The 27,399-nt window shown below is 43.1% G+C and overlaps 1 protein-coding gene across 1 annotated transcript in view; it reads left to right on the top strand.

Moving 5' to 3' along the window:
- Positions 1-27,399, top strand: part of LOC112267339 (contactin-5-like) — a 271,228-nt gene that overhangs the window by 103,629 nt on the left and 140,200 nt on the right. The window contains exon 3 of the mRNA XM_042296592.1: positions 24,746-24,865. Coding sequence (XP_042152526.1) covers positions 24,811-24,865 — 55 coding nt within the window. The 5' untranslated portion in view covers positions 24,746-24,810. The remainder of the gene's footprint in view (positions 1-24,745; positions 24,866-27,399) is intronic.

Genomic DNA, 27,399 nt, shown 5'->3' with positions numbered 1-27,399 from the left:
TAAGTTGGTGGTTGAAGATATCCCTCTAGTGGTGTGGGGGCTGTGCTTTGGCAAAGTGGGTGGGGTTATATCCTTCCTGTTTGGCCCTGTCCAGGGGTGTTCTCGGATGGGGCCACAGTGTCTCCTGACCCCTCCTGTCTCAGACTCCAGTATTTATAATGCAGTAGTTTATGTGTCGGGGGGCTAGGGTCAGTTTGTTATATCTGGAGTACTTCTCCTGTCCTATTCGGTGTCCTGTGTGAATCTAAGTGTGCGTTCTCTAATTCTCTCCTTCTCTCTTTCTTTCTCTTTCTCGGAGGACCTGAGTCCTAGGACCATGCCCCAGGACTACCCGACATGATGACTCCTTGCTTTCCCCAGGCCACCTGACCGTGCTGCTGCTCCAGTTTCAACTGTTCTGCCTTATTATTTTACGACCATGCTGGTCATTTATGAACATTTGAACATCTTGGCCATGTTCTGTTATAATCTCCACCCGGCACAGCCAGAAGAGGACTGGCCACCCCACATAGCCTGGTTCCTCTCTAGGTTTCTTCCTAGGTTTTGGCCTTTCTAGGGAGTTTTTCCTAGCCAGCGGGCTTCTACACCTGCATTGCTTGCTGTTTTGGGTTTTAGGCTGGGTTTCTGTGCAGTACTTTGAGATATCAGCTGATGTACAAAGGGCTATATAAATGCATTTGATTTGATATAAAGGCAGTGGTTCTGTTGTCAGCTGTATAAAGGCAGTAGTTTTGTTTTGTCAGCTGTATAAAGGCAGTAGTTTCACCGCCAGCTCGCTAAAGGCAGTCGTTTTGGTGCCCTTCAGTGCTCGGTTGTCTCCACCAAATCTGTCCCCAATCAATTTGATTTGCTGGTTTTAAGCATTCAACTTTCAAGTAGCTCTTTGCTGACTGTTGCTGGGTGCTATCGTCCTCCATCAGCACCGACCTGTACCCTACCTGCCCTAAGCTCTCTCCTGGCCCCTTACGCTAAGTTTGAATTTGTCCTGCTAGGTGACCTACATGCTTAAACCACCTGAAGAAATGGGACTCTCTAAATCTTTCTCAGAACATTACCAATCCCACAAGGTATGACTCCAAACACCCAGAAAAGGCTACTCTCCTCAATGGTACCAGTCTGGTGTTTTCTGTAATGATCTTAGTGATCACTGTTTTGCAGCCTGTGTTCGCAGTGGCTGCTCAATGAAACGACTTGTCCTGATTTGTCATATACAAAATGCTAAAACACTAATGAGCAAGCCTTCCTTCATTAACTGGCCTCTGTAAAATGGTATAGAATCAGCTTGATCCCCTCTGTCGAAGATGCTTAGCTTCTTTTTTGATAATTTCAGTGATATTGTTAACATATGCCCCCATATTGAAAATTAGAATTAAAAACAGGTTCAACCCCTGATTCGACCGCGATCAGAGTTACTCCACCTCAAGAATTGCATTTGGCAAAAGGCTCGGCACAAGCATACTCAGGCTGCTCTCGTTCAGACAAATGAGAAATAAGTGCACTCAGGCTATCTGGAAGGCCGAAGTCAGTTACTTTAAGGAACAGTTCTCTCTCTGTGGGTCGAACCCCAAGAAGTTCTGGAAAACAGTTAAAGACCTGGAGAATAAACCCTCTTCACAGCTGGCCATGTCCCTTACAGTTGATGATGTGGTGGTTACTGACAAGATGCACATGGCTGAGATCTTAAATCACCACTTCATTAAGTCAGGATTCTTATTTGACTCAGCCCTGCCTCCTTGCCCATCCAACATTTCCTCATCTCCCACCCCTTCTAATGTGACTATCCCCGATGCTCCTTCCTCTTTTCCCCCTGCCCTGCTACAATGTTTCTCCTTGCAGATGGTCACTCAGTCCGAGGTGCTTAAGGAGCTCCTTAAACCTGACCCTTTCTTCTTTAATTTCTTATGCTATAGGGGACACTTGCGTCCCACTTGGCCAAAAACCAGGGAAAATGCAGCATGGCAAATTCAAATATATTGATATAAAAATCTAAATTTCATTAAATCACACATGTAAGATACTCAATTAAAGCTACACACGTTGTGAATCCAGTCAACATGTCAGATTTTAAAAAGGCTTTTCGGTGAAAGCATAAGAAGCTATTATCTGATGATAGCACACCAGTAAACAAAGAGGGGAGCATATTTCAACCCTGCAGGCGCGACACAAAACGCAGATATAAAATATTAAACATGCCTTACCTTTGACGAGCTTCTTTTGTTGGCACTCCAATATGTCCCATAATGTAACGTCCAAAGAGTGAATGGGTGTGCAGTCAGGCGCAGAGAGCCAAGGATACGGGAAAAGACACGCTTTAATGTCCAACCAGAAACTGTACACATTGGTGACGCCGAAACACAGGCGTAAATACTCTCCACCTGAAATACACACTGGTATCAAACCGGACAGCGGAAAACCCACAATATAACGAACACCTTTACATAACAGAAACAAGCCCCCACAAACACAAGCGGGCTAATCGCTGTTTAGCACATGACCTCACATGTGAATCCTTAAAGAGATGGGTGGGGCCGGCTTAAGTGAGTTTACAAGTTATAAACTTTCAAATCAGAATTACTTTCCCATTGTTCCAAAAAAATTAAAAATGTAGTGTATGATAAACCATTTTGTAGCTCTGAGTCTCTGCTTTTATCCAATGTAAAATACACAATATCACATTTTGATACATAAGACCGATATGAGATGTTGGTTCCAATTCCACAGTTACAAAATGATGCTGATACTCAGATTTCACTGTATGTCAAACAAAAACAAATTATTTCAAAGTTAATCAAACAATTCAACTCTGTGCAATTCATCTCTTCCTCTGAAAATGGTACAAAACACATTTACAGTGCAGATGCACAGTGGAATTATAGATGACTTTACTGCGTACTCCTCCACTCTGATTTTCTTTCCACAATCACTACAAAAAGTAGCAGCAGTAGCGGTAGTAGAATTGTAGAAGCAGCAATAGCAGCAGCAGTAGTAGTAGTAGTAGAAATAGTAGTAGCAGTGGTAGTAGTAGTAGTAGTAGTAGTGTGAGATTGTGTGTCCATCATAGTACAGATAAAGACTGTCGTCTGCACGGACACAATCATTTGTTCATCAACGATTCTCTCTTCAATATAATTTTTGCATGAATTTCATAGCCCATTGATTTCAGTGTTTAAAATGTGTACATACTTTAGGTTGTGTGAGCCAGACTGATACACCACTGAAGAAACTGTAGGAGTACATCCCAAATGGCACCCTATTCCTTTTATAGTGCACTATTTTAAACCAGGGCCTATATGGTGCCATTAGCGATCTGGGCATAAGTAGTGCACTGTATTGGGAATAGGGTGCCATTTGGGATTCACATTGCAACTCTTTAAATGCGTCACCAATAACTCTTGTGTTAATGAAGCTCTGACTCCTCCAAGGCAAAGCATGTCTGTTATTCTATAGAATGTCTGTTATTCAATACAATGTATGTTATTCTATAGAATGTACTGTATGTTATCCAATAGAAAGTATGTTATCCAATAGAATGTCTGTTATTCAATACAATGTATGCTATTCTATAGACAGAACAAATAGCTGTAGATTACATTAGTGTGTTTAGGCTTGAACATTCCTGGAAAAGATGTCCAGTTAACTAATGGGGTGATATATCCAATGTGTATTCACTAGTGTTCAGGTGTGATATATCCCATGTGTATTCACTAGTGTTCAGATGTGATATATACAATGTGTATTCACTAGTGTTCAGGTGTGATATATCCAATGTGTATTCACTAGTGTTCAGGTGTGATATATCCACTGTGTATTCACTAGTGTTCAGGTGTGATATATCCAATGTGTATTCACTAGTGTTCAGGTGTGATATATCCACTGTGTATTCACTAGTGTTCAGGTGTGATATATCCACTGTGTATTCACTAGTGTTCAGGTGTGATATATCCACTGTGTATTCACTAGTGTTCAGGTGTGATATATCCAATGTGTATTCACTAGTGTTCAGGTGTGATATATCCAATGTGTATTCACTAGTGTTCAGGTGTGATATATCCAATGTGTATTCACTAGTGTTCAGGTGTGATATATCCACTGTGTATTCACTAGTGTTCAGGTGTGATATATCCACTGTGTATTCACTAGTGTTCAGGTGTGATATATCCACTGTGTATTCACTAGTGTTCAGGTGTGATATATCCACTGTGTATTCACTAGTGTTCAGGTGTGATATATCCACTGTGTATTCACTAGTGTTCAGGTGTGATATATCCAATGTGTATTCACTAGTGTTCAGGTGTGATATATCCAATGTGTATTCACTAGTGTTCAGGTGTGATATATCCAATGTGTATTCACTACTGTTCAGGTGTGATATATCCAATGTGTATTCACTAGTGTTCAGGTGTGATATATCCACTGTGTATTCACTACTGTTCAGGTGTGATATATCCAATGTGTATTCACTAGTGTTCAGGTGTGATATATCCACTGTGTATTCACTAGTGTTCAGGTGTGATATATCCACTGTGTATTCACTAGTGTTCAGGTGTGATATATCCACTGTGTATTCACTAGTGTTCAGGTGTGATATATCCACTGTGTATTCACTAGTGTTCAGGTGTGATATATCCAATATTCACTAGTGTTCAGGTGTGATATATCCAATGTGTATTCACTAGTGTTCAGGTGTGATATATCCAATGTGTATTCACTAGTGTTCAGGTGTGATATATCCAATGTGTATTCACTAGTGTTCAGGTGTGATATATCCAATGTGTATTCACTAGTGTTCAGGTGTGATATATACAATGTGTATTCACTAGTGTTCAGGTGTGATATATACAATGTGTATTCACTAGTGTTCAGGTGTGATATATCCAATGTGTATTCACTAGTGTTCAGGTGTGATATATACAATGTGTATTCACTAGTGTTCAGGTGTGATATATACAATGTGTATTCACTAGTGTTCAGGTGTGATATATCCAATGTGTATTCACTAGTGTTCAGGTGTGATATATCCACTGTGTATTCACTAGTGTTCAGGTGTGATATATCCAATGTGTATTCACTAGTGTTCAGGTGTGATATATCCAATGTGTATTCACTAGTGTTCAGGTGTGATATATCCAATGTGTATTCACTAGTGTTCAGGTGTGATATATCCACTGTGTATTCACTAGTGTTCAGGTGTGATATATCCAATGTGTATTCACTAGTGTTCAGGTGTGATATATCCACTGTGTATTCACTAGTGTTCAGGTGTGATATATCCAATGTGTATTCACTAGTGTTCAGGTGTGATATATCCAGTAGCAGTAGTGCAATTAGTAGTAGCTGCAGTAGAAGTAGTAGGATTAGTATAATTATTAGAAGTAGTAGTAGAATTATTATTATTATTAGTAGCAGTAACAGCCGTAGAAGTAGTATAATTGTTAGTAGCAGTAGTGTTATAGCAGTGGGGAGTGCCATTGACAAACAGCATGCTGTCACTCCCTGAAGGCCTCTCATTATACCACATCAATTGACATCGTTAACATGATCACATTCAAATGAGGACTACAAGACTGCACGGCTAACCTTGACTCTTAAGAGAAACATCAATATTGCAAGCTTGAATAACACATTGTGCATAATCAGGCATGGGGGAATATGAAGGATGCTGATGAAGACTGGGCCAACCATGGCTAAACTGTAGCTAAAGCTGTAAGCCTGGAGCGAAGAGAACAAGCAGAGAAGATGAGTCCCAAATGGCCCCGGTTCAAAAGCATTGCACTATATAGGGAATAGTTTGCCATTTGGAATTCACACTCACTCTGTGTGTGTGTGTGTGTGTGTGTGTGTGTGTACTGTTTGAAGTTGCATATAAACTCAGCTAAAAAAGAAACGTCCCTTTTTCAGGACCATCTCTTTCAATGATAATTTGTAAAATTCTAAATAACTTTGCAGATCTTCATTGTGACGTTTTTAAACACGGTTTCCCATGCTTGTTCAATAAACAATTAATGAACATTCACCTGTGGAACAGTCGTTAAGACACTCACAGCTTACAGACGGTAGGCAATTAAGGTCACAGTTATGAAAACTTAGGACACTAAAGAGCCTTTCTACTGACTCTGACAAACACCAAAAGAAAGATGCCCAGGGTCCCTGCTCATCTGCGTGAAAGTGCCTTAGGCATGCTGCAAGGAGGCATGAGGACTGCAGATGTGGCCATGGCAATAAATTGCAATGTCCGTACTGTGAAACGCCTAAGACAGCGCTACAGAGAGACAGGATGGACAGCTGATCGCCCTCGCAGTGGCAGACCACGTGTAACAACACCTGCACAGGATCGGTACATCCGAACATCACACCTGTGGGACAGTTACAGGATGGCAACAATAACTGCCCGAGTTACACCAGGAAAGCACAATCCCTCCATTAGTGCTCATACTGTCCGCAATAGGCTGAGAGAGGCTGGACTGAGGGCTTGTTGGTCTTTTGTAAGGCAGGTCCTCACCAGACATCACCAGCAACAAAGTCGCCTATGGGAACAAACCCACCGTCGCTGGACCAGACAAGACTGGTAAAAAGTGCTCTTTACTGATGAGTCACGGTTTTGTCTCGCCAGGGGTGATGGTCGGATTCGCGTTTATCGTCGAAGGAATGAGCATTACACCGAGGCCTGTACTCTGGAGCGGGATCGATTTGGAGGTGGATGATCCGTCATGGTCTGGGGCAGTGTGTCACAATATCATCGGACTGAGCTTGTTGTCATTGCAGGCAATCTCAACGCTGTGCGTTACAGTGAAGACATCCTCCTCCCTCATGTGGTACCCTTCCTGCAGGCTCATCCTGACATGACCCTCCAGAATGACAATGCCACCAGCCATACTGCTCGTTCTGTGTGGGATTTCCTGCGAGACAGGAATGTCAGTGTTCTGCCATGGTCAGCGAAAAGCCCGGCTCTCAATCCCATTGAGCAAGTCAGGGACCTGTTGCATCGGAGGGTGAGGGCTAGGGCCTTTCCCCCCAAAAATGTCCGGGAACTTGCAGGTGCCTTGGTGGAAGAGTGGGGTAATCTCACAGCAAGAACAGGCAAATCTGGTGCAGTCCATGAGGAGAAGATACACTGCAGTACTTAATGCAGCTGGTGGGCACACCAGATACTGACTGTTACTTTTGATTTTGACACTCCTTAGTTCAGGGACTCAGTATTCAATTTATGTTAGTCATATGTCAGTGGAACTTGTTCAGTTTATGTCTCGGTCGTTGAATCTTGTTATGTACATACAAATATGTACATATGTTAAGTTTGTTGAAAATAAATGCAGTTGACAGTGAGAGGACTTTTTTTTTGCTGAGTTTAGTAAGTACAATAAAGTTTACGTTCTGTTCTATTCCACACTAATAGCCTGTTATTCCCTCTTGCTGGAAAGTTATTTTGAGGTCCATGAAGCACCCTCTTCCTCTCCTCTCTATTTGATGCAGTGTCTAGATGGAATTTGTATTTGTGGTCCTGGCAACTGGACCTTTTTTGGAACACCATTATTTTGGTGTTACTGAGATTTACTGTCAGGGCCCAGGTCTGACAGAATCTGTGCAGAAGATCTAGGTGCTGCTGTAGGTCCTCCTTGGTTGGTGACAGAAGCACCAGATCATCAGCAAACAGTAGACATTTGACTTCGGATTCAGGTAGGGTGAGGCCGGGTGCTGCAGACTTTTCTCGTGCCCGCGCCAATTCGTTGATATATATGTTGAAGAGGGTGGGGCTTAAGCTGCATCCCTGTCTCACCCCACGAACCTGTGTGAAGAAATCTGTGTTTTTTGTCAATTTTAACCGCACACATGGATTTTATAATGTTGTATGTTTTACCCCCAACACCACTTTCCATCAATTTGTATAGCAGACCCTCATGCCAAATCGAGTCAAAGGCTTTTTTGAAATCAACAAAGCATGAGAAGGCTGGTTGTCAATTAGGGTGTGCAGGGTGAATACATGGTCTGTTGTACGGTAATTTGGTAAAAAGCCAATTTGACATTTGCTCAGTACATTGTTTTCATTGAGGAAATGTACGAGTCTGCTGTTAATGATAATGCAGAAGATTTTCCCAAGGTTACTGTTGACGCATATTCCACGGTAGTTATTGGGGTCAAATTTGTCTCCACTTTTGTGGATTTGGGTGATCAGTCCGTGGTTCCAAATATTGGCGAAGATGCCAGAGCTAAGGATGATGTTAAAGAGTTTTAGTATAGCCAATTGGAATTTGTTGTCTGTATATTTGATTATTTCATTAAGGATACCATCAACACCACAGAACTTTTTTGGGGTTGGATAGCTCATTCAATGTAATTGGAGAATCCAGTGGGTTCTGGTAGTCTTTAATAGTTGATTCTAAGATTTGTATTTGATCATGTATATGTTTTTGCTCTTTATTCTTTGTTATAGAGCCAAAAAGATTGGAGAAGTGGTTTACCCATACATCTCCATTTTGGATAGTTCATTTTTCGTGTTGTTGTTTGTTTAGCGTTTTCCAATTTTCCCAGAAGTGGTTAGAGTCTATGGATTCTTCAATTACATTGAGCTGATTTCTGACGTGCTGTTCCTTCTTTTTCCGTAGTGTATTTCTGTATTAGTGATTCACCATAGTGAAGGCGTAGACTCGGGTTTTCCGGGTCTCTATGTTTTTGGTTGGACAGGTTTCTCAATTTCTTTCTTAGCTTTTTGCATTCTTCATCAAACAATTTGTCATTGTTGTTTCTTCGGTTTTCTATTTGAGATTTTTAGATTTGATAGGGAAGCTGAGAGGTCAAATATACTGTTAAGATTTTCTACTGCCAAGTTTACACCTTCACTATTACAATGAAACCTTTTGTCCAGGAAATTGTCTAGAAGGGATTGAATTTGTTGTTGCCTAATTGTTTTTTGGTAGGTTTCCAAACTGCATTCCTTCCATCTATAGCATTTCTTAATGTTACTTAGTTCCTTTGGCTTTGATGCCTCATGATTGAGTATTGCTCTGTTCAAGTAGACTGTGATTTTGCTGTGGTCTGATAGGGGTGTCAGTGGGCTGACTGTGAATGCTCTGAGAGACTCTGGGTTGAGGTCAGTGATAAAGTAGTCTACAGTACTACTGCCAAGAGATGAGCTATAGGTGTACCTACCATAGGAGTCCCCTCGAAGCCTACCATTGACTATGTACATACCCAGCGACAGCGCTGCAGGAGTTGTGACCCGCTTTTGTTGGTTATGTTGTCATAGTTGTGCCTAGGGGAGCAAATGTGGGAGGGAATGCTGTCACCTGCAGGCAGGTGTATGTCCCCCTGTGTGCTCAGGGTGTCAGGTTCTTGTCCGGTTCTGGCATTTAGGTCGCCACAGACTAGTACATGTCCCTGAGCCTGGAAATGATTGATTTACCCCTCCAGGATGGAGAATCTGTCTTCATTAAAGTATGGGGATTCTAGTGGGGGGATATAGGTAGCACACAGGAGGACATTTGTCTGTGTTAAAGATCATTTCGTTTGAATTTCTAGCCAAATGTAAATTGTCCCTGTTTTGATGAATTTAATGGAGTGAGTTAGGTCTGCTCTATGAGTCCCTTCCCTGTTTCACACCTGGTAGTTTGGTGGATTGGACTACCAGCTCTCTGTAACCTAGAGGGCAACCAGTGGGTCCGTCTCCTCTATACCAGGTTTCTTGCAGGATGACAATGTCTGTATTACCGATTTCTTTGGTGAAGTCCAGGTTCCTGCTCTTTAGGCCAAAGGCAGGTGACCTCAGGCCTTGGATATTCCAGGATGATATAGTGAAGGCTTTTTGTTCCATAAAGTGTCCAATGTTGTTGGTCGTGGTTTGGTCTCAGGCCAGTAAGTGTGAGCAGAGCCTGCTGAGCATCTGGTACATGCCATTGGCTTGGGCGAGTGTAAGAGTGGGGGTTGGGCCTGTTTGCCCGCTCACTACCTGGGCGTATGTGTGACTTCCATGTTGAGGCCCTCTTTGCGGGGGTGGGGTGCATGGTTTGGTTAGGAGTGGCATAGGTCTGATCTGAGGGGGCCTAAATGGGGTATGGGCAACCCTAAATGGGGTGTGGGCATGGTTGACGTTGTGGGGGTGTTGATTGGTTGGGGTGGGGGTGTCTCTCTCTCTCTCTTTTTCTTTCTCTCTCCCTCTCTCTTTCTCTCTTTCTCTCTCTTTCTGTTTCATCATGATTGGTTATTCCCCTTATTTGCAACAATGTCAATGAGCGTCATCACTCTTTCTTTTTCAGTACCTCAAACTGTTGCGATTACCAGCTGAGATAAACCTTTGCGAGTTGATTTTAGTCCCGGCTCAAACTTTGTCTGGGCAGTGCCTTCATCATCCTAAAACCTACTCTGAGCTGGGAATTTTTGTTGTTGTCTTAAAACAGGTTTTAACAGGATTCCTAGGACCTTTTCTGAGAAGCTTTATGGATACGGGCTCAATGGTTGTAGAAATGAAATCACTAGAGAGGGTTCATTTTATGGTTCTATGGTCAGGGGGTACTCCAAAGACAACCAAGGAGACTTGAATGAAGACTTGGATGATGAGCTTAGAGCTTTTGTCCCAATCCACAAGGATACTGCCTTTTGAGGCAGCATGTATTGGCAGGGCGGCAACATTGGCATATCCCAATCCCTAGGTACTCTACCTTAAATTGCTGCCTTCATTTGGGCAATTTTGAAGGCAGCATCGATGTATCCCACCTCCGTTTGTTCAGTCAGTGAGCGTGTTGTTCACTGCCCCACCATCTCACGGCGTTACAGTGTCTACATTGTAAATAATCTTACGTTTGGTTGAATACGTTATCATGTGATGCTGCCTTCGAATCCCATCTCCAATGGCAGTCATCTACTGGAAAACGTGCTATCTACTAAGGTAGGTGCCTTCGGAGGCAGGTAGGCAGCAGGCCATTGGTCAGTGTCTATGACAGCTTTGTAAAGTTGCATTAGTTAGAAAGATGATGTCCATTGTAATGACCCCACATGGAGTTGAGAAGTCTTCCAGGTCCCATGGACATCATGTCTGCTCTGGCTGTTGGATGTTAAAGCTGTCCTAGGGAGGTCACAGCTGTGGAGCTGTCTGAGCTATGTGGTTTTAATGCCTTCCCCTTTGGGAGAAATTATACATCTGGATCTGCCTCTTCTGAGGAACTCAGGGGCTGTGTTCCAAATGGCACCATAATATTCCCTGTATTGTGGTCAAATAGGGTGCCAACTGAGACCCAGGCAATGAGAGCCATGCTGTGTCACTTTATTAGACCAATCGTCATTTTTATCTCCTTTTTTAAAGTATTTATATCACTCGCTGCTTTATAACAATTTCCAGGAATTGCAGTATTTATAAAAAGAAAGAAGAAAGAGTGTATTATTTTAAAGTTGTTTTCCACAGTCTGTGGGATGGATGAATCGATAGCTATACCAGAGTGCAGTATGGATTGTATTTTGTAACATGACTCTATTTAAAAAATAAATAAAAAACAGTATTGAACCTTTACAAAACAAGGCTGTCTCTCTCTCCCAGTTAAGAACAAATTCTTATTTACAATGACGACCTACCGGGGAACAGGGGCAGAACGACAGATTTTTACCTTGTCAGCTCGGGGATTAAATCTAGCAACCTTTCGATTACTGGCCCAATGCTCTAACCACTAGACTACCTGCCGCCCCAACAATACTATAATACAGTAGTAACAGGACTCTATAATACAGTAGATTTAGTAGTGGTGTGTAACAGGAGTCTATAATACAGTAGATTTAGTAGTGGTGTGTAACAGGACTCTATAATACAGTAGATTTAGTAGTGGTGTGTAACAGGAGTCTATAATACAGTAGATTTAGTAGTGGTGTGTAACAGGACTCTATAATGCAGTAGATTTAGTAGTGGTGTGTAACAGGAGTCTATAATACAGTAGATTTAGTAGTGGTGTGTAACAGGAGTCTATAATACAGTAGATTTAGTAGTGGTGTGTAACAGGAGTCTATAATACAGTAGATTTAGTAGTGGTGTGTAACAGGACTCTATAATACAGTAGATTTAGTAGTGGTGTGTAACAGGACTCTATAATACAGTAGATTTAGTTGTGGTGTGTAACAGGACTCTATAATACAGTAGATTTAGTAGTGGTGTGTAACAGGAGTCTATAATACAGTAGATTTAGTAGTGGTGTGTAACAGGAGTCTATAATACAGTAGATTTAGTAGTGGTGTGTAACAGGACTCTATAATACAGTAGATTTAGTAGTGGTGTGTAACAGGAGTCTATAATACAGTAGATTTAGTAGTGGTGTGTAACAGGACTCTATAATACAGTAGATTTAGTAGTGGTGTGTAACAGGAGTCTATAATACAGTAGATTTAGTAGTGGTGTGTAACAGGACTCTATAATGCAGTAGATTTAGTAGTGGTGTGTAACAGGAGTCTATAATACAGTAGATTTAGTAGTGGTGTGTAACAGGAGTCTATAATACAGTAGATTTAGTAGTGGTGTGTAACAGGACTCTATAATACAGTAGATTTAGTAGTGGTGTGTAACAGGACTCTATAATACAGTAGATTTAGTAGTGGTGTGTAACAGGACTCTATAATACAGTAGATTTAGTAGTGGTGTAACAGGAGTCTATAATACAGTAGATTTAGTAGTGGTGTGTAACAGGACTCTATAATACAGTAGATTTAGTAGTGGTGTGTAACAGGACTCTATAATACAGTAGATTTAGTAGTGGTGTGTAACAGGACTCTATAATACAGTAGATTTAGTAGTGGTGTGTAACATGACTCTATAATACAGTAGATTTAGTAGTGGTGTGTAACAGGACTATAATAATCTCTCTCTCTGTCTCTCTCTCTCTCTCCCTCTCTATCTCTCTCCCTCTCTGTCTCTCTCACTCTCTCTTTCTCTCCCTCTCTCTCTTTCCCTCTCTCTCTCTCTATCTTTCTATCTTTCTCTCCCTCTCTCTCTTTCTCTCTCTCTCTCTTTCTCTCTCCCTATCTTTCTCTCTCCCTCTCTCTCTCCCCCTCTCTCTCTCTCTCTCTCTCTCTCTCTCTCCCTCTCTCTCTTTCCCTCTCTCTCTCTGTCTTTCTCTCTCTCTCCTTCTCTCTCTCTCCCTCTCACTCTCTCTCTCTATCTTTCTCTCTCCCATCTCTCTCTGTCTCTCTGTCTCTCTCTCTCTCTCTCATACTGCAGCTCCCACTCTAAGAAACATTGAACCGTTTGAATACTTGATCTCATGACTCCCACAAGGAGTGATCTTCATTCCATTCTGGCACTCTGCCCAATCGTTATGTACAGTATTTTATAATGATATTTATGGCTGTATGAATTTTATTCCTCCACAAATCAAATGTATGTATTATTGCGTTGCACATAATGTTTAGCGAACTGTACAAAGTTTTTACTGGTAGCTTTCAAAGTAAACATGATCAACTAGCAGTGCATCTGTAAATACACCTTTCTACTGCAGAGTCCACAAAGGAAATTCACCTAAACCACTCATACTTGTCAGATATAGTTCACTTTTATTTCATGTCACTCAAATATCCAATTAATGGTGTCCAATATTGAGAGATATCATCAGGCTACCCTCACCTATCTGAAATGACGTGATCACTTGATGTGTATTGATCATGAGAAGCAGTTACTTGCTGTATAATGCTGATGCTCATGGAATAATCAAAAATATGTGGTTCTGACTATTCTCTTCAAGGGTGATGATATTACAACCAAATAGTTAACATTTATAAAACAATCCCTTAAACTGCATGCAGTTGTTTTATCAGAGCTGGGGCAAATTGAACGCTCTGTACCTTATTGTGACGTTTTATTGATAGTAACCTATATAATTGCCTCTGATCAAAAATAGATTTCTCTGCTGATCGCCTCTTGTCTATGCAGTGTGTGGATGGTATACACACACACACACACACACATCAGCCATCTGAGTCAGGGTCTGACAGGTCTGGCAGAGCTGAAGCAGAGGCTTGGCTGATGTTGACCAGTCAAGTGAGATGAACCTCAGACAGACTGACTGACTGAAGGCCCTGGCCCACATGACTTAACCAGATACTCTATACAGTCTCTGCTCCTGACAAACAGTCAATGCTAGGAAGCCTGGAGGAGATTTTCATGATGCAATGCAACTCTCCTCTCAGTCAACACTAGGAAGCCTGTGGAGAGCATAATAAATTATAGTGTATTGCAGAGTTGTTGAGAGTGTAGTGGTTAGAAGGAGGTTCTGCCATTCTCTATGTGTCTGAAATGTCTTGTTGGGAAGTTTTAAATGTCCTGGTTTGGTTTTGTTCTGTTTTATTATTTCCGTGATCTAATGGAATTAAGATATTTTTGGAGATGATTAATGTTTTTATTTTTGTTTATTTTATTTAACCATAATTTAACTAGGCAAGTCAGTTAAGAACAAATTATTATTTACAATGATGGCCTACCAAAAGGCAAAAGGCCTCCTGCGGGGACGGGGGCCTGGGATTAAAAATGCAAAACTAAATACAATATAAATATAGGACAAAACACACAACACAACAGGTGAGACAACACAACACTACATAAAGAGAGACCTAAGACAACAACATAGCACGGCAGCAACACATGACAACACAGCATGGAAACAACACAACATAACAACAACATGGTAGCAACACAACATGGTAACAGCACAAAACATGGTACAAACATTATTGGACACAGACAACAGCACAAAGGGCAAGAAGGTCGAGACAACAACACATCACACAAAGCAGCCACGACTGTCAGTAAGACTGTCCATGATTGGGTTTTTGAATAAAGAGATTGAGATAAAACTGTACAGTTTGAGTGTTTGTTGCAGCTCGTTCCAGTTGCAAGCTGCAGCGAACTGAAAAGAGGAGCGACCCAGGGATGTGTGTGCTTTGGGCACCTTTAACAGAATGTGACTGGCAGAACGGGTGTTGTATGTGGAGGATGAGGGCCGCAAGAGATATCTCAGATAGGGGGGAGTGAGGCCTAAGAGGGTTTTATAAATAAACATCAACCAGTGGGTCTTGCGATGGGTATACAGAGATGACCAGTTTACAGAGGAGTGTAGAGTGCAGTGATGTGTCCTATAAGGAGCATTGTGCCAAATCTGATGGCCGAATGGTATAGAACATTTAGCCGCTGGAGAGCACCCTTACCTGTCGATCTATAAATTCTGTTTACGTAATCTAGCATGGGCAGGATGGTCATCTGAATCAGGGTTAATGTGGCAGCTTGGGTGAAAGAGGAGCAATTACGATAGAGGAAACCATGTCTAGATTTAACTTTAGCCTGCAGCTTTGATATGTGGATGAGAGAGAGCTTCCTACTGCCTGAGCTGTTGTTGATGTAAATTGATGTAAATTGAGAAGAGCATGGGGCCTAGGATCGAGCCTTGGGGTACACCCTTGGTGATAGGCAGTGACTGAGACAGCATATTTTCTTACTTTATACACTACACTCATTGAGAGAGGTAGTTAACAAACCAGGCCAAAGACCCCTCAGAGACACCAATACTCCTTAGCCGGCCCACACGAATGGAATGGTCTACTGTATCAAAAGCTTTGGCCAAGTCAGTAAAAATAGCAGCACAATATTGCTTAGAATCAAGGGCAATGGTGCCATCATTGAGGACCTTTTAAGGTTGCAGTGACACATCCATAACCTTAGTGGAAACCAGATTGCATACCAAAGAGAATACTATAGAGATCAAGAAAGCCAGTCAGTTGATTATTGACATGTTTTTCCAACACTTTTGACAAACAGGGCAAAATAGAAACAGGCCTATAACAGGATCAGCTTAATCTCCCCCTTTTAAATAAATGACAAACTGTGGCTTTCTTCCAAGCAATGGGAACCTCCCCAGAAAGGGGAGACAGGTTAAAAAGGTCGTAGGCTTGGTGATAATAATAAAAAAACAACATAGATGTGATAGATGTGTAGAATATCAATGAGCAAGTAGAGATACTGGGGTGCAAAGGAGCAAAAATAATAATAGAAATAACAGTGATGGGGATGAGGTAGTTGGATGGGCTATTTACAGATGGGCTATGTACAGGTACAGTGATTTGAGAGCTTCTCTGACAGCTGGTGCTTGAAGTTAGTGGGGGGGATATGAATCTCCAGCTTCAGTGATTTTTGCAATTCGTTCCAGTCATTAGCAGCAGAGAACTGGAAGGAAAGGCAGCCAAATGAGGAATTGGCTTTGTGGGTGACCAGTGAAATATACCTGCTGGAGTGCGTGCTACAGGTGGGTGCTGCTATGGTGACCAGTGAGCTGAGATAAGGCGGGGCTTTACCTAGCAAAGACTTATAGATGACCTGGAGCCAGTGGGTTTGGCGACAAATATGAGGGCCAGCCAACGAGAGCATACAGGTTCCAGTGGTGGGTAGTATATGGGGCTTTGGTGACAAAATGGATGGCAATGTGATGATAGGGGCAGCAATCTTAAAGAAGAATGGGTCTAAACCATCTGACCCAGATGTTTTTTTGGGGTCAAGTTTAAGGAGCTCCTTTAGCACCTCAGACTCAGTGACTGCCTGCAGGGCAAACTTTGTAGCAGAGCAGGAGAAAAACAGGGAGATTCAATTTGGGATAGTCACATTAGAAGGGGTGGGAGATGAGGACATGTTGGACGGGCAAGGAGGCCTGGAGTCAAATAGGAATCCTGACTTAATGAAGTGGTGATTAAAGAGCTCAGCCATATTCTTCTTGTCAGTAACAACCACATCATCAACTTTAAGGGACATGGGCAGCTGTGAGAAGGAGGGTTTATTCTTCAGATCTTTAATAACTGTTTTCCAGAACTTCTTGGGATTAGACCCACAGAGAGAGAACTGCTCCTTAAATTAGCTAACTTTGGCCTTCCGAATAGCCTGAGTGCACTTATTTCTCATTTGAGAAATGAACGAGACCAGTCAGCCTGAGTGTGCATGTGCCAAGCCTTTCACTAAATGCAATTCTTTAGGTGGAGTAACTCTGCAATATCACGGTTGAACCACGTGCTGAACCTGTTTTTAAATCTAATTTTCTTTATGGGGGCGTGTTTGTTAACAATACCACTGAAAATATAAAAAAATAAGCTAAGCATCTTCGACAGAGGGGATCAAGCTGATTCTATATAATTTTACAAATGCCAGTTTATGAAGGAAGGCTTGCTCATTGAAGTTTTTTAGCAAGCGTCTGCGACAAATCAGGACTGGTCTTTTCACTGAGCAGCCATTATGAACACAGGCTATAAAACAGTGATTACTAAGGTCCTTACAGAAAACACCAGACAAACACAGACAGGGAGAGATGATGTCTCCATGGGTTAGGGTTAAGGTTAAGGTCAAGAAGTTTTAGGATATGATTGAAAACAGACAGGGAGAGATGATGTCTCCGTGGGTTGGGGTTAAGATTAAGGTCAATAAGTTTTAGGATATGATTGAAAACTGACAGTGAGAGATTGTCTCCATGACTAAATACCCTGTATATCAGTTGATCTGACTGCAGTTTACTTCTTCTGATCTCCACACAGCAGACAACCTGAAGGTGATTTGTGCATCCCAAATGGTACCCTATTCTGTTTATAGTGCACTACTTTTGACTAGGGCCCATAGGGAATAGGGTACACTTTCTGATGCACCCTTGGTCTTTTTCAATGAAGCTAGTTCTGTGTCTAGACAAACAAAAACATACTCACCCCTAAAATACATCTCATCACAGCCCAATCTGTATCTTAACACTGTATCTTTGACATTTCACCGCAAGTTGGTCAGTAAATGGATTCTGAAGCAGTAAGAACCTTTAGACCTTTAGGTCTGCTGCAAGTCTTTTTTATGATCCATAGTGCAGGAGGGGTTATTTATTTTATTTGAATTATTTCACCTTTAATTAACTAGGCATGTTAAATACCTGCTATTTAACCTTTATTTAACTAGGCATGTTAAATACCTGCTATTTAACCTTTATTTAACTAGGCAAGTTAAATACCTGCTACCTGCTATTTAACCAGGCAAGTCAGTTAAGAACAAATTCTAATTTACAATGACTGCCTACCGGGGAACAGTGGGTTAATTGCCTTGTTCAGGGGCAGAACAACATATTTTTACCTGGTCAGCTCGGGGATTCGATCTAGCAACCTTTCAGTTACTGGCCCAATGCTCTAACCACTAGGCTACATGCCTCTATCCACTAAGGCTACCTGCCTCTATCCACTAGGCTACCTGCCTCTAACCACTAGGTTACCCGCCTCTAACCACTAGGCTACCCGCCTCTAACCACTAGGCTACCCGCCTCTAACCACTAGGCTACCCGCCTCTAACCACTAGGCTACCCGCCTCTAACCACTAGGCTATCCACTAGGCTACCTGCCTCTAACCACTAGGCTACCTGCCTCTAACCACTAGGCTACCTTCCTCTACCTGCCTCTTAAAAATATCAGAGAGGCCTGTAATTTTCTTCATAGGTAGACGTCATTTCCGGTCACAACTTGCAGGCTTGTTTTCGAGTTGCTGTGCGTTTTTGTTGCCAACCTGTTTTGCTACCTGACAACTTTACGGTTTTCACTTTTTAATTACCGTTCATATATTTATTTATTTTTTCCTCAACTTTTTCAACTTTTTCACTCCGGACGCTTTATCTGGACACGATTCGTCAGGACCTCCAACAGCCAAAGCTAAGTAGTAACATTAACATGATGCCTTCTAATTGCCTTACGGCGAGGATAGCTGTGCTGCAAGCCCAGCTTCAGACGCAATCGTTAGGCAAGGGTAATTTCAGTGTAGGAAAGGATGAAACAGCGTCTGTGCCACCAGTAAGTACAGATAGTAGTATAAATCCCCTGACACAGTCCCCGCAGCCGGACAACTTTCTCACGGTTTCTGGAAGGAAATGCTGTAGGAACGCTCAACCGGTGTCGCTCATTCAGCCGACAGAAACTTTCAACCGGTTTTCCCCATTAAGCAGCGGGTCGGAGTCAGAGGCCGATTCTTCTCTGGTCTCTACTCCTCCCGTTACGGGGTCTGAGACGCCGAAGCTTCCCACCATTAGCTCTGACAAATTGAAAACTCTAGTCATTGGCGACTCCATTACCCGCAGCATTAGACTTAAAGCGAATCATCCAGCGATCATACACTGTTTACCCGGGGCAGGGCTACCGACGTTAAGGCTAATCTGAAGATGGTGCTGGCTAAAGCTAAAACTGGCGAGTGTAGAGAGTATAGAGATATTGTTATCCACGTCGGCACCAACGATGTTAGGATGAAACAGTCAGAGATCACCAAGCGCAACATAGCTTCTGCGTGCATATCAGCTAGAAAGATGTGTCGGCATCGAGTAATTGTCTCTGACCCCCTCCCAGTTAGGGGGAGTGATGAGCTCTACAGCAGAGTCTCACAACTCAATCGCTGGTTGAAAACTGTTTTCTGCCCCTCCCAAAAGATAGAATTTGTAGATAATTGGCCCTCTTTCTGGGACTCACCCACAAACAGGACCAAGCCTGACCTGCTGAGGAGTGACGGACTCCATCCTAGCTGGAGGGGTGCTCTCATCTTATCTACCAACATAGACAGGGCTCTAACTCCTCTAGCTCCACAATGAAATAGGGTGCAGGCCAGGCAGCAGGCTGTTAGCCAGCCTGCCAGCATAGTGGAGTCTGCCACTAGCACAGTCAGTGTAGTCAGCTCAGCTATCACCATTGAGACCGTGTCTGTGCCTCGACCTAGGTTGGGCAAAACTAAACATGGCGGTGTTCGCCTTAGCAATCTCACTAGGATAAAGACCACCTCCATTCCTGTCATTACTGAAAGAGATCATGATACCTCACATCTCAAAATAGGGCTACTTAATGTTAGATCCCTTACTTCAAAGGCAATTATAGTCAATGAACTAATCACTGATCATAATCTTGATGTGATTGGCCTGACTGAAACATGGCTTAAGCCTGATGAATTTACTGTTTTAAATGAGGCCTTACCTCCTGGCTACACTAGTGACCATAACCCCCGTGCATCCTGCAAAGGCGGAGGGGTTGCTAACATTTACGATAGCAAATTTCAATTTACAAAAAAAAAAAGACGTTTTCGTCTTTTGAGCTTCTAGTCATGAAATCTATGCAGCCTACTCAATCACTTTTTATAGCTACTGTTTACAGGCCTCCTGGGCCATATACAGCGTTTCTCACTGAGTTCCCTGAATTCCTATCGGACCTTGTAGTCATAGCAGATAATATTCTAATCTTTGGTGACTTTAATATTCACATGGAAAAGTCCACAGACCCACTCCAAAAGGCTTTCGGAGCCATCATCGACTCAGTGGGTTTTGTCCAACATGTCTCTGGACCCACTCACTGTCACAGTCATACGCTGGACCTAGTTTTGTCCCATGGAATAAATGTGGTAGATCTTAATGTTTTTCCTCATAATCCTGGACTATCGGACCACCATTTTATTACGTTTGCAATTGCAACAAATAATCTGCTCAGACCCCAACCAAGGAACATCAAAAGTCGTGCTATAAATTCACAGACAACACAAAGATTCCTTGATGCCCTTCCAGACTCCCTCTGCCTACCCAAGGACGCCAGAGGACAAAAATCAGTTAACCACCTAACTGAGGATCTCAATTTAACCTTGCGCAATACCCTAGATGCAGTTGCACCCCTAAAAACTAAAAAAATTCTCATAAGAAACTAGCTCCCTGGTACACAGAAAATACCCGAGCTCTGAAGCAAGCTTCCAGAAAATTGGAACGGAAATGGCGCCACACCAAACTGGAAGTCTTCCGACTAGCTTGGAAAGACAGTACCGTGCAGTACCGAAGAGCCCTTACTGCTGCTCGATCATCCTATTTTTCTAACTTAATTGAGGAAAATAAGAACAATCCGAAATTCCTTTTTGATACTGTCGCAAAGCTAACTAAAAAGCAGCATTCCCCAAGAGAGTGACTTTCACTTTAGCAGTGATAAATTCATGAACTTCTTTGAGGAAAAGATTATGATTATTAGAAAGCAAATTACGGACTCTTCTTTAAACCTGCGTATTCCTCCAAACCTCAGTTGTCCTGAGTCTGCACAACTCTGCCAGGACCTAGGATCAAGAGAGACGCTCAAGTGTTTTAGTACTATATCTCTTGACACAATGATGAAAATAATCATGGCCTCTAAACCTTCAAGCTGCATACTGGACCCTATTCCAACTAAACTACTGAAAGAGCTGCTTCCTGTGCTTGGCCCTCCTATGTTGAACATAATAAACGGCTCTCTATCCACTGGATGTGTACCAAACTCACTAAAAGTGGCAGTAATAAAGCCTCTCTTGAAAAAGCCAAACCTTGACCCAGAAAATATAAAAAACTATCGGCCTATATCGAATCTTCCATTCCTCTCAAAAATTTTAGAGAAGGCTGTTGCTCAGCAACTCACTGCCTTCCTGAAGACAAACAATGTATACGAAATGCTTCAGTCTGGTTTTAGACCCCATCATAGCACTGAGACGGCACTTGTGAAGGTGGTAAATGACATTTTAATGGCATCGGACCGAGGCTCTGCATCTGTCCTCGTGCTCCTAGACCTTAGTGCCGCTTTTGATACCATCGATCACCACATTCTTTTGGAGAGATTGGAAACCCAAATTGGTCTACACGGACAAGTTCTGGCCTGGTTTAGATCTTATCTGTCGGAAAGATATCAGTTTGTCTCTGTGAATGGTTTGTCCTCTGACAAATCAACTGTAAATTTCGGTGTTCCTCAAGGTTCCGTTTTAGGACCACTATTGTTCTCACTATATATTTTACCTCTTGGGGATGTTATTCGAAAACATAATGTAAACTTTCACTGCTATGCGGATGACACACAGCTGTACATTTCAATGAAACATGGTGAAGCCCCAAAATTGCCCTCGCTAGAAGCATGTGTTTCAGACATAAGGAAGTGGATGGCTGCAAACTTTCTACTATTAAACTCGGACAAAACAGAGATGCTTGTTCTAGGTCCCAAGAAACAAAGAGATATTCTGTTGAATCTGACAATTAATCTTAATGGTTGTACAGTCGTCTCAAATAAAACTGTGAAGGACCTCGGCGTTACTCTGGACCCTGATCTCTCTTTTGAAGAACATATCAAGACCATTTCAAGGACATCTTTTTTCCATCTACGTAACATTGCAAAAATCAGAAACTTTCTGTCCAAAAATGATGCAGAAAAATTAATCCATGCTTTTGTCACTTCTAGGTTAGACTACTGCAATGCTCTATTTTCCGGCTACCCGGATAAAGCACTAAATAAACTTCAGTTAGTGCTAAATACGGCTGCTAGAATCCTGACTAGAACCAAAAATTTGATCATATTACTCCAGTGCTAGCCTCTCTACACTGGCTTCCTGTCAAAGCAAGGGCTGATTTCAAGGTTTTACTGCTAACCTACAAAGCATTACATGGGCTTGCTCCTACCTATCTCTCTGATTTGGTCCTGCCGTACATACCTACACGTACGCCACGGTCACAAGACGCAGGCCTCCTAATTGTCCCTAGAATTTCTAAGCAAACAGCTGGAGGCAGGGCTTTCTCCTATAGAGCTCCATTTTTATGGAACGGTCTGCCTACCCATGTCAGAGACGCAAACTCGGTCTCAACCTTTAAGTCTTTACTGAAGACTCATCTCTTCAGTGGGTCATATGATTGAGTGTAGTCTGGCCCAGGAGTGGGAAGGTGAACGGAAAGGCTCTGGAGCAACGAACCGCCCTTGCTGTCTCTGCCTGGCCGGTTCCCCTCTTTCCACTGGGATTCTCTGCCTCTAACCCTATTACAGGGGCTGGGTCACTGGCTTACTGGGGCTCTCTCATGCCGTCCCTGGAGGGGGTGCGTCACCTGAGTGGGTTGATTCACTGTTGTGGTCATCCTGTCTGGGTTGGCGCCCCCTTGGGTTGTGCCGTGGCGGAGATCTTTGTGGGCTATACTCAGCCTTGTCTCAGGATGGTAAGTTGGTGGTTGAAGATATCCCTCTAGTGGTGTGGGGGCTGTGCTTTGGCAAAGTGGGTGGGGTTATATCCTTCCTGTTTGGCCCTGTCCGGGGGTGACCTCGGATGGGGCCACAGTGTCTCCTGACCCCTCCTGTCTCAGCCTCCAGTATTTATGCTGCAGTAGTTTGTGTCGGGGGCTGGGGTCAGTTTGTTATATCTGGAGTACTTCTCCTGTCCTATTCGGTGTCCTGTGTGAATCTAAGTGTGCGTTCTCTAATTCTCTCCTGACATGATGACTCCTTGCTGTCCCCAGTCCACCTGGCCATGCTGCTGCTCCAGTTTCAACTTCCACCTGACTGTGCTGCTGCTCCAGTTTCAACTGTTCTGCCTTATTATTATTCGACCATGCTGGTCATTTATGAACATTTGAACATCTTGGCCATGTTCTGTTATAATCTCCACCCAGCACAGCCAGAAGAGGACTGGCCACCCCACATAGCCTGGTTCCTCTCTAGGTTTCTTCCTAGGTTTTGGCCTTTCTAGGGAGTTTTTCCTAGCCACCGTGCTTCTACACCTGCATTGCTTGCTGTTTGGGGTTTTAGGCTGGGTTTCTGTACAGCACTTTGAGATATCAGCTGATGTACGAAGGGCTATATAAATAAATTTGATTTGATTTGATTTAACCACTAGGCTACCTGCCTCTAACCACTAAGGCTACCTGCCTCTAACCACTAGGCTACCTGCCTCTATCCACTAAGGCTACCTGCCTCTATCCACTAGGCTACCTGCCTCTAACCACTAGGCTACCTGCCTCTAACCACTAGGCTACCTGCCTCTAACCACTAGGCTACCTGCCTCTTACCACTAAGGCTACCTGCCTCTTACCACTAAGGCTACCTGCCTCTAACCACTAGGCTACCTGCCTCTTACCACTAAGGCTACCTGCCTCTAACCACTAGGCTACCTGCCTCTAACCACTAGGCTACCTGCCTCTAACCACTAGGCTACCTGCCTCTAACCACTAGGCTAACTGCCTCTAACCACTAAGGCTACCTGCCTCTAACCACTAGGCTACCTGCCTCTAACCACTAAGGCTACCTGCCTCTAACCACTAGGCTACCTGCCTCTAACCACTAGGCTACCTGCCTCTAACCACTAGGCTAACTGCCTCTAACCACTAGGCTACCTGCCACCCTACTATAAAGCATTGTGTTGTGATCCAGAATGCAGGAGGGCTAACTATCAATGATCTATAGTGATGCAAGTCTTAGTTATGATCCATAGAGCAGGAGGTTTGATCCATAGAGCAGGAGGGTTGATCCATAGAGCAGGAGGGTTGATCCATAGAGCAGGAGGGTTGATCCATAGAGCAGGAGGGTTGATCCATAGAGCAGGAGGGTTGATCCATAGAGCAGGAGGGTTGATCAAAGTCTTTGTTGTGAGAGGAGAGGAAGGAGAGAGAGACGGATGGAAAGCCAAAGATAGAGGAAGGAGAGAGAGAGGGATGGAAAGACAGAGAGAGGATGGAGAGAGGGATGGAAAGACAGAGATAGAGGATGGAAAGACAGAGAATGGAGAGAGAGAGGGATGGAAAGACAGAGAGAGAGGATTGAGAGAGATAGGGATGGAAAGACAAAGATAGAGGATAGAGAGAGAGGGATGCTGCAAGGTTTTTTTTTCTTGTAGGGAAATTCAACCAATATGAGCTTGTCCATTGAGAGATGATGTTTTTGTTGTCGTCCTAGACATAGCTTTTAACCTGCTGACCACAACTAGTTGAATGTTGATGTGTTTGTTTCCCAGGTACAGCTTTAATGAGGAGTCAGACCTAACAACACTGCTGAAGAGGGGGTCCCACATGAACAAGTATGGGGTCGCCATGGAAACCTCTTCTCCTGCTGTCCATCATCAGTGGCCTTTCAGGTAATATAGTAGGGTTGTATTGGGGGGTTGGGTTGTATATATATTTATTATTTAACCTTTATTTAACTAGGCAAGTTAGTTGTTAGGTTCTAATTCTCAGAGTAAAAAGTCTACGGACATTATGAAGCTTAACCAAGTTTAATTCTTCACAGAAGGTCAATACAGCTGCATTAGACAAAAACATTTTGACACGAGCACTTATATTTAACCCTTCCTAATAGGCTGAGTCTCCTCCTACCGTCTGTACAAACATCGTTCTTTACTGGTAAGCAGGACACTAGTGATACGGTCCATTAACTTTTATTTCTCCCTTAAGGTGACCTGACCTCAACCCCCCCATCACTAATCCATGTCTCTCTCCCCTTATCAATGCCTGCCACATGTAATCCCTTCCCTGTACTCAACACATTCCAATCTTAATTGCACACACTATATACAGTGGGGCAAAAAAGTATTTAGTCAGCCACCAATTGTGCAAGTTCTCCCACTTAAAAAGATGAGAGAGGCCTGTAATTTTCATCATAGGTACACTTCAACTATCAACTAATTCCAGAAAATCACATTGTAGGATTTGTTATGAATTTATTTGCAAATTATGGTGGAAAATAAGTATTTGGTCACCTACGAACAAGCAATATTTCTGGCTCTCACAGACCTGTAACTTCTTCTTTAAGAGGCTCCTCTGTCCTCCACTCGTTACCTGTATTAATGGCACCTGTTTGAACATGTTATCAGTATAAAAGACACCTGTCCATTACCTCAAAAAGTCACACTCCAAACTCCACTATGGCCAAGACCAAAGACACCAGAAACAAAATTGTAGACCTGTACCAGGCTGGGAAGACTGAATCTGCAATAGGTAAGCAGCTTGGTTTAAAGAAATCAACTGTGGGAGCAATTATTAGGAAATAGAAGACATACAAGACCAATGATAATCTCCCTCGATCTGGGGCTCCACGCAAGATCTCACCCCGTGGGGTCAAAATGATCACAAAAACGGTGAGCAAAAATCCCAGAACCACACAGGGGGACCTAGTGAATGACCTGCAGAGAGCTGGGACCAAAGTAACAAAGCCTACCATCAGTAACACACTACGCCGCCAGGGACTCAAATCCTGCAGTGCCAGACGTGTCCCACTGCTTAAGCCAGTACATGTCCAGGCCTGTCTGAAGTTTGCTAGAGAGCATTTGGATGATCCAGAAGAAGATTGGGAGAATGTCATATGGTCAGATGAAACCAAAATATATATTTTTGGTGAAAACTCAACTTGTCGTGTTTGGAGGACAAAGAATGCTGAGTTGCATCCAAAGAACACCATACCTACTGTGAAGCATGGGGGTGGACACATCATGCTTTGGGGCTGTTTTTCTGCAAAGGGACCAGGACGACTGATCCGTGTAAAGGAAAGAATGAATGGGGCCATGTGTCGTGAGATTTTGAGTGAAAACCTCCTTCCATCAGCAAGGGCATTGAAGATGAAACGTGGCTGGGTCTTTCAGCATGACAATGATCCCAAACACACCGCCCGGGCAATGAAGGAGTGGCTTCGTAAGAAGCATTTCAAGGTCCTGGAGTGACCTAGCCAGTCTCCAGATCTCAACCCCATAGAAAATCTTTGGAGGGAGTTGAAAGTCCGTGTTGTCCAGCAACAGCCCCAAAACATCACTGCTCTAGAGGAGATCTGCATGGAGGAATGGGCCAAAATACCAGCAACAGTGTGTGAAAACCTTGTGAAGACTTACAGAAAACGTTTGACCTCTGTCATTGCCAAAAAAGGGTATATAACAAAGTATTGAGAAACTTTTGTTATTGGCCAAATACTTATTTTCCACCATAATTTGCAAATAAATTCATTAAAAATCCTACAATGTAATTTTCTGGATTTTTTTCTCAATCTGTCAATTATATGCATATTCTAGCATCTGGTCCTGAGAAATAGGCTGTTTACTTTGGGAATGTTATTTTTCCAAACATAAAAATAGTGCCCCCTAGCTTCAAGAGATTAATGGGGTTGTATGGGGTGGTGGGATTGTATGGGGTTGTATGGGGTGGTGGGGTTGTATGGGGTGGTGGGGTTGTATGGGGTGCTGGGGTTGTATGGATTTATGGGATAATTGTCATCAGCAACCGCTGAATAGCATAGCGCCTCAGTCGAATAATATTATGAAAAATGTCATATTCATGAAATCACAAGTGCAATATGGTGGGGTTGTATGGGGGTGGTGGAGTTGTATGGGTTGTGTGGGGTTGTATGGGGTTGTATGGGGTGGTGGGGTTGTGTGGGGTTGTATGGGAGTGGTGGGGTTGTATTGGGTGGTGGGGTTGTATGGGGTTGTATGGGGTGGTGGGGTTGTATGGGGGTGGTGGGTTGTATGGGGTTGTATGGGGTGGTGGGGTGGTGGGGTTGTATGGGGTGGTGGGGTTGTGTGGGGTGGTGGGGTTGTATGGGGGTGGTGGGGTTGTATTGGGTGGTGGGGTGGTGGGGTTGTATGGGGTGGTGGGGTTGTATGGGGTGGTGGGGCTTGTATGGGGT

Source organism: Oncorhynchus tshawytscha, linkage group LG14 (genome assembly GCF_018296145.1).
Source record: "Oncorhynchus tshawytscha isolate Ot180627B linkage group LG14, Otsh_v2.0, whole genome shotgun sequence".
In the NCBI taxonomy this organism is placed as follows: domain Eukaryota; kingdom Metazoa; phylum Chordata; class Actinopteri; order Salmoniformes; family Salmonidae; genus Oncorhynchus; species Oncorhynchus tshawytscha.
This window is presented reverse-complemented; position numbering and strand designations above follow the sequence as displayed.